Genomic DNA, 12019 nt, shown 5'->3' with positions numbered 1-12019 from the left:
GGCCCCATGCTTAACCAACGCCATTAACACGCTATATATGTCTAGCATGCTCCTTTCATTTAGGCATTCAAAATGATAAGAAGCTACGTACGTTCTGGGCCAGGAACCTATCGGCTAATTGGCTAGCGATTAATGGTGATGCTGATGAGCTAATGTCCATGGTAGAATTTCGTGGGGAAAGAAAAGAGGGAGATCGAGAAGCTAAGTACGTGACCGTATAGCTTAAGCAGTTAAGCTTAATTAGCATGCTGCTGGCGTCGACACCGACACATCTTTAAACATAATAAACTTACTCCACCCTTTATAAATTACCAGTCATACGTAGTACTACGATTTAGCTAGCTTTATCCTAATTAACTCAAACATTACTATTTCACTGTTGATTTTTTTTAAAAAAAATATATAGTTTAATATTATACAATTTATATTTTTCGATTCACCATCAGAAATGCTATTATATAGTTCACATATTGATGAAGTAAGTGATTTTATAAATATATTGATGGTCAAAGTAATGAATATTTCATTTTGAATAATACTAAATCGTCTTGCAATCTAAAACGAAGAGACTTTGATCGAACAACATGACAAAGCTAATGTGTGTTCTTTTCTTTTCTTCTATATTCACTGGGTCAATCAACCAAATGCATTATATTTTCTCCCTTACGGCTCCACGTCCAAGTTATGCGTATGTAAAAATACCTATTTTCTATAAGCCACTATATTATTGCGTAGATAGAGGCAAGTCTAGAAACGCCCGTATAAACAGGTTACTGTGAAAATGTTGTGTGTACTATAGTAGTACGTACAACTAATCTATGCAATCGCCAACTATTTGGACAGTTGGACTGCTCCCTAACGACGTACGCAGGGTTCCCACTCTTGCATGCAGAGGACGACGGTCCCGTTCATGCATATGCATGTTGGCCTTAATTCTATTGCTTATACACCAATGCATGTAGCTGCAACAACACCATTAATTATTTCTAACATGAGAAATATAAAGTGCAAACCATATATGTAATGAAAACCTAAAAACAACCATTGAATTAAAAAAATGAAGATTTAAGATTTATCCATGTCATCAAGAGCAGTAAAATTTTTACTTATGGTTAATTCAGAAATAATTTTTTACTCTGGATAATGTGGATAAATATCAAATGTACTTTTATCCAACAATAGTTTTCAAGTTTTCGCTATATATGTGATTTGCACCGTACATTTTTTTTCCTTCTACTAACAATGACCACGATGCATACGCATGGAGAATATACTACTCCCTCCATCCCAAAATATAAGGCATAACCACTCAAAACAAAAAAAAAATTAAGAAAACATCTAATCATCTTCTTAGTTAGATCACCTTGATACATGCAAACAATGTGATTGGGAGATTTGATAATATAAAATTTAAAACAAATCAATTTTATAGAACCAAGAGATGCTAGTTAATGTATGTATGTACGTTTTATACTATGAGACATTAAAAAAGTGGTTATATATTATATTTTGGGATGGAGGTAATACAGAGTTTAACGAGACACGGACACCGACAAAATGCTGACCTCGACGTTTGGCCTGTGAATAATTTGATGTGAGTCGTCGACGACCAATCAACGCAGCTCTCGTCTCCTCTGTTTATATAAATCCCAAAGGCCTCATTCGCTGCAGCTCACACACCACCTCTTCAATACTCTCACTGCAATTTCTGGAGCTCACACACTGCATGCGCCGGCCAATAATGGCGACGACGACGGCGAGGTTGCTCCTCCTGCTCACGGTGGCGGGCTTCTGCCTCTGCCACACCACCGGCCAGGAGGCGGCGCCGCCGCCGCCGCCGTACTGCGGCAGCCTGAGGACGGCCGTGGAGGCGCGGAACATCATCGGGTGGAAGACGGTGCCGCCGCCGTGCGCCAAGTACGTCGCCGACTACATCACCGGCGAGCGCTACGGCCGCGACGCGGACGTGGTGATCAACGAGGCCATCGCCTACGCCGAGAGCCTCAAGCTCTCCGGCACCGGCAAGGAGATCTGGGTGTTCGACGTCGACGACACCGCCCTCTCCACCGTGCCCTACCAAGCCAACCATGGCTACGGGTAAGTATATATACAAACATGTACACTAGCTAGCTCATGCATACTAGCTAGGAATTCCATTCATCAAAAGCCAAATCCATACTCAACATTTAACAGTCAACCATCTTGAAAAAATGACAATCTAGAACTAGGATTGCAAAAATGATCAGCTAGCAGCAAAAATGAACAAAAAAAACGCCTTAGAAACTAAACAATAATTTTAATCAAAATTGGTTCGACTAAATAAATACTCACGTTAGTAGTCAAAAAGATTTTACTGATGACCATAGATCGTAGCAAAAAAAATTATATTGAACAAAATATCATATTAAAGTATGATGGATTATTCAATAGTTTGTACCATATAGACTCTTTAGTTTTAGTTTTCCTAAAGTTTAATAATTTCTGACTTCGGAGCGAATATATATTGATTGTACCAACATTGCGCTCTTATTCTTAGAATTGTATTACTTTAATTTCAACTGAAAATTAATAATTAGCGAGATTGTAATTGATCTAGACTCTTCTTTTAATGTAAAGCGCTATAATTATAAAAAATGACCAATGTAATTGGAACATATATAGTTAAATCTTTTTTTCTCTAGCTAATAGCTCATGTCCTAAATATAAGCATTTCTCAGTTGTTTAAAAAAAAGGATAGGAGGAAACATTCTCTTTTAGTCATCTCGTAAGTGAAAATTTCAATTTTAACTTTTTTCAGTGTTCCTCTGATAAGTACTTTAACTAAAAACGCCTGGATTTCAGTGGAATGGAATATTCAATGTCGTAAAAAATGCTTTCTTCGTGTACAAAATTGAATTGAAGAAAATGCATACATTTAGAATACCCAATGGAGTATCAATAATAACTGCCAACATATACAGCATACGGATTGGTGACCTTAACTGATCCCCCTTGATTAATTTGCAGAGTTCAACCGTTCGACAACCAGAGCTTCCTCAAGTACGTGGTGCAGGGAAGCGCGCCAGCACTGCAGAGTACACTGCGGCTTTACCGACGGTTACTCCAGCTTGGTATAAAGCCGGTGTTCCTGACAGACCGCACCGAGGACCAGAGGACGGTCACAACCAACAACATTATTCAGCAGGGCTACTGCAATTGGGAGAAGCTTGTGCTGCAGCCGGTTGGGCTTCAGACCTCGACGTTGGCGTTCAAGACTTGCGAACGACAGAAGCTGGTGAATGATGGCTACATCATCGTCGGCAACATTGGCGACCAGTGGAACGACATCCGCCGCTCGCCGGATGGTTGCCGCACCTTTAAGTTCCCCAACCCCATGTACTATGTCGACTAGCTAGCTAGCTATCCATGGATATATACCTTGTTTGTGTCTGTTTCATCTACTCGTTTTTTGTCATGAATTTGCATCTAGTAATTAATCTTTGACGCGTGCATATGTTTGATATGTTTGTTAATTTTTCGTGAGATGAAAATTGAATTTGTAATAACGCTTGTTTGGCAGTTGGCCATTGATTGATCAATGTACTGTGTTGAGCAAGCTTGTTGTATTTTTACAGAATTAATAATGGAACTGATGGGCCAATATGATGTCTTGCACTACTTAAAAAAAAAGGTATTTTGCAGGCGGACAAAACGTATTTCACAAGCGGACAGCAATGACGTCTGTACCTCAACGCCCGTAAAAACCATGATTTTCCTAGGCGGGCAACTGATCCGCCTGCGAAGAGATTTTGTTATGCTAAAAAAAATTGCAGCTGATGCCGTTTTGGCCAGCCGCAGCTTCCTATTTCCCATTTCCCAATTCCCAATTCCCATCCAATCTAATCCAATCCCCCATCTCCAAAATCAAATCGAATCCACACGGAAGCATCATAAATTCACAAACAAAACAAATCCATCACACCATCATCGCAGATGGCCGTTGTCGGTGGAGCAAGCAGTCACCGCTACCGCGCCAAGCCACCGGAGCGAGGATCTGGGAAAGGGAGGAGAGGGGAGCCGCCACGGGAGCTTCCGCCACCGCCCCTCCTTCCCCCTACCGCCTGGCGGATGCTCCAGGACGTCGTCGCTCTACCAACCAAACCTCTGGCCAAGGAGAGGGAGAAGATCCGGAGGAGAGGAACTGGACCTTGCCCACCGCAAGATCCGGAGAGGTGGAGCTGGAAGCCACCTGCCGCAAGATCCGGAGGGGATGAGCCGATGCCGCCCGCAACCGTTGCGCTGCCCCTCCACCTCCCTACCACTGGGCGCTGCCGACCTACCCCCGGACCGGTGGGGAAGAGCCGACGCCACCCGCCGCCGGCACCGCGCCGCCCCTCCTCTCTACCGCCGAGTGCTACAACCTACCTCCGGCCAGATCCAAAGGGGATGAGCCGACGTCACCCGCCGCTGCCGCCGGGGAAAGGAGAAGAGGATACATGCCGAGGAGAGTGAGGGAGAGGTGGGAGGGGGAGTCTTTTACCCCTGTGCCATTAGGAAAGTTGTTGCTTACCTGTGTGCCACAAAAAAGTTTGGAGTTACCTGTATGCCATGAGCCTAACTTTCGTTGACCCGTGTGCCATTTTGGATGGATGGAGACATAACAGAGGTGTTAGGGGCTGTATAAAGACAGTTTTGCCCTTGTGTATAATAATGGGTTTAAAAAATCAGAAAAATTAAAAATAATTTGGAAAAGGCGTTAAAAAATCAGCAAAAATGGAAAATAATATTAAAAAAGGCAAAAAATCAGAAAAAGTGAGAATAAATTTTAAAAATGTTTAAAATTCCGGGGAAAATTAGGAAAATGTGGGAAAAATTAGAAAATGGTGGAAAAAATAAGGAAAAATCGGAAATGATTTTTTTGAAAAGGAAAAAACAGGTGCATGACCATTGCATACCGACAAATAACGACATATCACAAGGAAAAAACAAGGGCATGACCATTGCACCCATAGCAACAAGTTCAAATCAAACCATACATGACCATTGCATCCATAGCAACAAGTTCATATCAAACCTAATGGATCTGATGCATCATAGTCCACCACAAGCGGGTAGATCTCGATCTAAGATCCAGATTACATCTCGGAAGAAAACGAAAAGGCAAAGCAGATGGATGGATGCAAGGGATCAATTCTAAAAAAACCAGATCCCTTCTAAATTTCCTCCGCAACAACAGCAGCTAGAGCAACGAGACGAATCCCACCCGGGTTTTATATACACGCCGTCGCGGCGATGCCACCCCCGGCGGCGGCGGCGAGTTGGGCTCATCTCCCTCCTCCTCCTCCGGCGGAGGCGGCGGCGCGCCTAGGCGGAGCGGGCGAGGCGGGAGGCGATGGCGGAGTGGTACATGGTGTCGTGGAAGCTCTCCGTCTCCGCCATCCTCGCACGCAGCTCCCGCGCCTTCTCCTTCGCCGGCGTTGGGGCCTCGATGTAGTCGGCCTTCCCCGACCACCCCAGCAGCGGCGCCCACCACTTGCCGCTCTCCCCAGCCACCGCACGCGCCCTCCCCATGGCAGCGCACGACCGGGCCATCTTCTTCTGGCGGCGACAGCTCCGGCGAGGCGGCGGCGTGCGGCTAGGGTTAGGGTGTGGCGGCGTGCGGCGCAACGGGGAGAGAGCAGGCACTTACGGGAGATAGCAGAAGAGGAGAATAGAGCTGAAAATCCTTTAGGGGCAAATTAGTCATTTTCATACATGGGTCCCACATGTCAGAGCTATGGAACCGTTAAGTTCTAACAGAAGGTGGACGAAATGGCACACGGGTCAGCGAAAGTTTTTCTCATGGCATACAGGTGACTCCAAACTTTTATGTGGCACACAGGTAAGCAGCAACTTTTTTAATGGTACAGTGGTAAAAGACTCGTGGGAGGGGCGGGACTTAACGATTTTTGGCTACGTAGGTGACTATTTTTATGGTGCTCAATATTTTTGCATGTGGACCTCTTAAGGTACCGCCTGCGAAAATCGATTTTCATAGACGGACTTCTTAAGAGGTCATGCCTGCATGGGAAAATATATTTTCGCAGGCGGACGACGATCTCGGACCCCGGTTGTCATTTTCATAGGCGGCCATTTAGCTCCGAGAGACCTACCTGGCTAAAAAAAAATATGTCATCGTCGGAAAAAATGGTTTTTCTAATAGAGTTGCATTCAACATATTCGAGGTTCTTTGAGTTTAGTTTTTTATACTTAAACAGAAAAGTGATTGGAGTTGTCAAATCTTCAAAAATAGTAACAAATTAACTTATCTCTCTCTCTCTAGAATTTTTAGTTTTATTCGAGATGACCTGACTTAATTACCAGCATCAGGAAATTTCTTGAGTGCTACAAAACCACCAAGGAAGTACCAAAACCGTCTGGAAAAGGATTGTTGGTGGTTTAGAATAAAGCGCAATAAAAGGCGCAATTTCTTAATTTGCCGATTCAGTGAAACACCCGAGAAAACTACCATGTACTTGCAGTCACTCCTCTATAAATATACAGTACAATTTATTGCCACTTTACTTAGCACCATCTAGAAAAGGATTGTTGGTGGTTTCGAATAAAGCGCAATAAAAGGCAATTTCTTAATTTGCTGATTCAGTGAAACACCCGAGAAAACTACCATATACTTGCAGTCACTCCTCAATAAATATACAGTACAATTTATTGCCAGTTTGCTTAGCACCGTTAAGGAAACAGCAATTTCCTCGGCAGTTTTGCTAGCCCACAAGAAAAGTTTTCACCAGGGCCATGCTCGGTTAATCCCAAGAGGGGGATTGAAGGGGATTTATTCCACATCTATTATGGTGTGAAATTTTTCCCCCTCAAACCCTTCCAATCCCCTTCAACCCCCTCCAAACCGAACAAGGCCCAAAGGAAATTCCAGATTGGGTTAGTAATTAGCCAGATATTAAAATGGTAATTTAAAATCCACTCTTTTTGGGATTTGATCACATTTTGGAGATAGAAAGTCGATTTCAAGACCTTAAAGACTACGATTATGTTGTTGCAGGAATTATAAAAAATTAAGAACAAAAGAAGATAAAATAATCGTTCATGATATATATGTCCATTCACAAACATGTGAGGATATATATAGTATTGCCACTTACGTACATTCCTCCATAAAAATGAAGGATAAAAATTGCACTATAACATCTATAATATATGCATGTTAATAATATAAGAAAATTGCCCTCCTCCAGCCGCCCAGGCCCGCCGGCCGCGTCTACGCCGCCTAGCGCCTCCCGCGCGAGCACGTGACTCTAGGGCCACGCACGCCGCCGACTTTGCCACCGTGCTGTCAATCTCGTTCCCGTTTGGCCGCAGGGGGTCGGACTCGCCTCCCCAGATCCGCCGTGGCCTCTTCCTCAAGCTAGAAGCGGCGCCGTCGGCGCCGCCGTCGCCCGATCTGGCTACGGGTGGGCCGAATCCACTGCGACCGGCCTCGTCGGTGCCAGAACTAGCGCCGACGGTCGCCACCCCCCCTCCCGCTGAGATCTTGGTGTTGCCCCAACCGCTGTGGCTGGAGCGAAAGGAGAGGCCCCACATTTGTTGTCCTTGATGTCGCTTAGCTTTGTCGGTGGTGGTGAGGCGGAGGAGGAGAGGGGGAAGGGGTGGCAGCGGGGTTTGTGGCGTCGCCGCCCGTGTTGCCCTGGAGCGGGGCGACACAGGGGCCTAGTAAGGCAAAAATCATAACGTGTACTTTCCTTAAGATTAAGGGCTATAATTCCAAATATGACCAACATAGTTGGTGATATATACCTAAAATTTTAATCTCTAATATCAATAATAATACAATATACTATATGGATTGGCTACTATGATTCTTTAAAATCTAACTCCCTTGATTTGCAGGACTTAACCATTCGACAATGTAAACTGCCTCCAGTTATAGATGACCAAACGAGCCGCCTAGCCCAGCACGGCCCGGCCATGATCAAGCCGGATCCGAGATTAGTTGAACAACCGACCTACATGCCCGCCTACTTGCTGCACCAACAGCCCAGGCACGGCCCAATAAGATTCGAGCCGTGTCCCGCTAGCCCGAAGGCACGAAAGCCACTGTGCTCCTTCTTAGAAAAAATTTTATTTTGCGTCCCTCAACTCATTGGGTTGTGTCTTATATATAAAGCTATACTAAGTCTATTTTGCATCCCACAACTCTTTGGCGGTGCCTTGAATCACTGGAATAAGTCTATTTTGGCTCCCTCATCGATTTTGCCTCCTAAATCTTTAGACTGTGCCAGGCTGGCCCGCCATACCGAGGCAGAGGCCCAAGCATGGCCCAACTGTCGGGTTGTGCCATGCCTAGGATGGACCAAAACTTCGTGCCATGGACCAGACCATCGAGCCTCGAGCCTTTCGGCCAACTATATCTCCAATACGTGCAAGAAGTGTGCCCACTCTGCAGGCACTACTAGAGAACTTATTTTTGCTAGGTCAGCCGAAAACCATCCCCGGTTCCAAAAAGAACCGAGACTAAAAATCATCTTTAGCCCCGGTTAAAAAGTCCACAGCCTTTTTATGATCTTTAGTCCCGGTTGAAAAGTGTCTGCTCCTCTACTCTTTTTATTCCCGGTTGGAAACACCAACCGGGACTAAAAATCAGCGCATAGTATATAATCCCTCGCACTTATTCTCTAGCAACCACTCTTTCCTTGTCCTCCTCCTTTCTTTTCTTATCCTCTCTCTTTTCTCTCTATTTTCTTATCCTTATTCCAACTAAGTCGTGTTCTTCTGCCTGCTTGCGGTAGAGGTGAGCGAACGGCTGAGGGAGGCGCCGCGGGCAACGGCGTGAAGGACCGCGCAACGGGTGGCGGACGGCACGGAGGGGCGCGCGGAGGTGGGCGGCGGCGCAGATGGGCGCGTGGCGAGCGGCGGCCACCGGGCGGCAGGCGGCCGGGCACACGCCGGATGTTTTTTTTTCCTTTTTTCCCTCTTAATTTGTGGATGATATTTTTGTTGACTATATATGTTGTTGTGGATGATTTGAAATTGTGGATGATGATTTTGTTGTTGTGAATGATTTGGGATGTCAGGAGATGATCTGTGGATGAGTTTGGTTGAAAAACAAGTGCAAATAGCTAAAAACAATTATTCACGAGTATATAAAAAAAGATAAAATATCTCTAGTCCTGGTTGGTAACACCAACCGAGAGTAGAGATGCATCTTTACTCCCGGGTATTTAAACCGCCATCTTTAATCCCGAATTTCTCCTCCTAATTTATAATCCAGGACTACGAAGAGTTTCGAATTGGGAGAGAAAAGGCATTCTCCAGTGAGGAGACGCTGAGGCTGTACCAAAAGCCGCTACAGCTCGGCATCAAGCCACTGTTCCTGAGTGACCGTACTGACGACGACCAGAGGGAGCTCACCACCAACAACCTTCTCCAGCAGGGCTACTGCAATTTGGGAAAGCTTGTGCTCCAACCAGAAGGGCTAGAGACCTCGACGCTAGCGTTCAAGACATGCGAGCGGCAGAAGCTGGTGAATGACGGATACATCATCGTAGGCAACATCGATGACCAGTGGAACTATATTTCGTCGCTCATCGCGGAGGGTTGCCGGCTTGCCGCACCTTTAAGTTCCCTAACCCATGTACTACATCGACTAGCTAGCTAGCCCGCTATATAGCTAACTATATATCCATGCTTCGTGTCCGTTTCATCTACTCGTTTTCTCATTAATTGCGTCTAATAATTAATCTTCGACTCATATGCTTTATTTCTCCTTTTCTTTTTAGAGGGAGAGGGTTTCTGCTTGTTAGTTGTCGGTGGGATGGGATTTAAGTTTGTAATAACGTTTGTTTGCTATAAAAAATGGTTTGTTTGGTAATTGGCCATTGATCGATCAATAATGTACTGTGTTGAGCAAGCTTGTTGTATCTTTTACAGTAATTAATAGTGGAATTATTAATGATGGGTCAAGATGGTTTCTAGAATTGAGCATTTTCGAAGTTGATTGAACTTAATTTTTCATGAAGAATAGAAAACGCTATTAAATTTGTCAAATCTTCCACAAGTGCAGAAACAATCTTTCCAGAAGGCAAAAAAGGGATTTTTGCATGTGAAACTCTGGCCAGTCTGTCCGGAAGTGTCTGCAAAAAACACGATTCTTGCGTGCGGGTGACACACGCACGCGAAAATTCAATTTTCACTTGCGGGTGCTTATGTCTTTCTCATGCAAAAAATAAAAATCTCAAAAACAAAAATCAAAACTCTGGCATGCAGTGGTGGTGGCGGCGCCAGCGCCGGAATCCGGCCATGCGGCGGTGCTCTAGGCTGCCTCCTCCTCCTCCTCCTCGTTGGCAGTGGTGCTGAGCGGGGATGGGGATAGCGCCGCTCCCGAGCCGGCCACCGCCCACCCGCTCCCAGTCACCGCCTACTCATGGTCGGTGCCGAGCCGGCCGCCACCCGTGCGCCAGACGCTCGGAGGAGAGGAGAGGAAAGGAAGAGAGAGAGGGGAGAGAAGAGAAAGAGAGACATGATAGGAGTGAAAATAAAAGGGAGTGGAAGAGAGAGAGGAGAGGAGGTGAAAAAAATTTGAAGTGGGTGAAGAGAGAGAAGGGGAGAAAAAAAGGCAGAATATAATGAATATTTTTACGTGTAGACCACTTAAGAACCCGCATACGAAAAGAGAGGCCATACAACTCATTGTCCTTTTAGAACATTACTACATAAACGATTTTTCTATATGAGGACCCTTTTAGATTACAGACAGACCGTAGTTGGTCACATCTGCAAAAATCAACATTCATTTTTGCATACGGCTTCTAAAGAGGCCTGTCTGCAAAAAAAATATGCTTATTTTTGTGTGTGGCCTCTTAATAGGTCCGCCTGCAAAAAATAGATTTTATGGTTTAGGGTTCACATAGAATTACAATTTAGAAAGCACTGAAATTCGAAATTAAAAAATAATGAAGATTAGGAGAAGAGTATAGAGTCTATATAGGAATATAATTTAGAAATAACTTAAGTTCGGAATTAAAATATAAGAAATATGAAAATAAGAGTGTAGAGTCCAGGAATACGATATAGGAAGATTTGACCGTCTGTCGATTAGGTCGATTATTATGATAGTATGTGTCAAACCAAAACATACAGGTGGATATCATAGCTCAATTTATTATTCTGAAATTTTGGAATTAGTACTTGCATGTTTCATCGATCTAATTAGGGCATGGGAAAAACCAGTTGTAACTCAGAAAATAACCAATGCGTTCAATGTATGGTTAAAATTCAGTATTTATTTTATACCAATTGTAATAGCCCAAATAACACACGGGTTAACGGTCAGTGTTATTAGTTATGCGCATCAGTCTATTTCTGTCACGAGTATAACACATCTCGTACTCATATGTGGTGAGACGGGAAAAACACCAAAGCCAACATGATAACCGACGTAATGTACGGAGTATACCATATAGTAACTTAAAACTGGTACAAAGAGGGGGCCTCATCATGTATACCATATTCATGGGACAGATGTATATAACAACGTTTGTATATTAGGGGGCATAAATCATCAATCAATGACTCCCCTAACCCCACCGTTTTTCTCATGATTTTGGTTTTTTTCTGGCTATCTGATTGTTTTACACGTCTCCGTTTACTGTTCTCTGCTCCTCGGCCTAACCTGCGCGTTTATGATTTGCCGGTGCGCCGGTTGCCTGCTTAATTACGCTGGTTGATCAGGTAATTAGTTCATGCATTTGGGGTTTGGATGCCGGTCACAGTGACGGCTATTTCCGGTTGGCTGGCGCGTTGAATGGCGCGTGGCATGTTGCCATTTCTTGTTTTGGTCCACTTGTGTGTTCTGTTATTTCACATCGGTCTATCTATTCTGTACTCTGTGTCTTTGTGATTTTCTGTTTAGGCCCTTAGCTTTTATGTAAATTGAATGTGAAGAAGGCAAAATTCTGTTTTTGGGGTGTGTTTGTGGTTTGTTCTTGTGTTGGGTATGGAGGTGCGATTTTCCCCTGCCGGCCGTCTCTGT

The 12019-nt window shown here is 44.4% G+C and overlaps 1 protein-coding gene across 1 annotated transcript; it reads left to right on the top strand.

Annotated features, from left to right (window-relative positions):
* The first annotated feature begins 1671 nt into the window (after positions 1–1671).
* LOC127772871 (acid phosphatase 1-like) lies at positions 1672–3642 on the top strand. Its single transcript, XM_052298855.1, has 2 exons — positions 1672–2097; positions 3007–3642. The coding sequence occupies exons 1-2, from the start codon at positions 1727–1729 to the stop codon at positions 3389–3391; spliced, it is 756 nt and encodes a 251-aa protein (XP_052154815.1). The 5' UTR covers positions 1672–1726; the 3' UTR covers positions 3392–3642.
* The last annotated feature ends 8377 nt before the right edge of the window (positions 3643–12019 follow it).

Source organism: Oryza glaberrima, chromosome 5, assembly GCF_000147395.1.
Source record: "Oryza glaberrima chromosome 5, OglaRS2, whole genome shotgun sequence".
NCBI classification, from domain to species: domain Eukaryota; kingdom Viridiplantae; phylum Streptophyta; class Magnoliopsida; order Poales; family Poaceae; genus Oryza; species Oryza glaberrima.
This window is presented reverse-complemented; position numbering and strand designations above follow the sequence as displayed.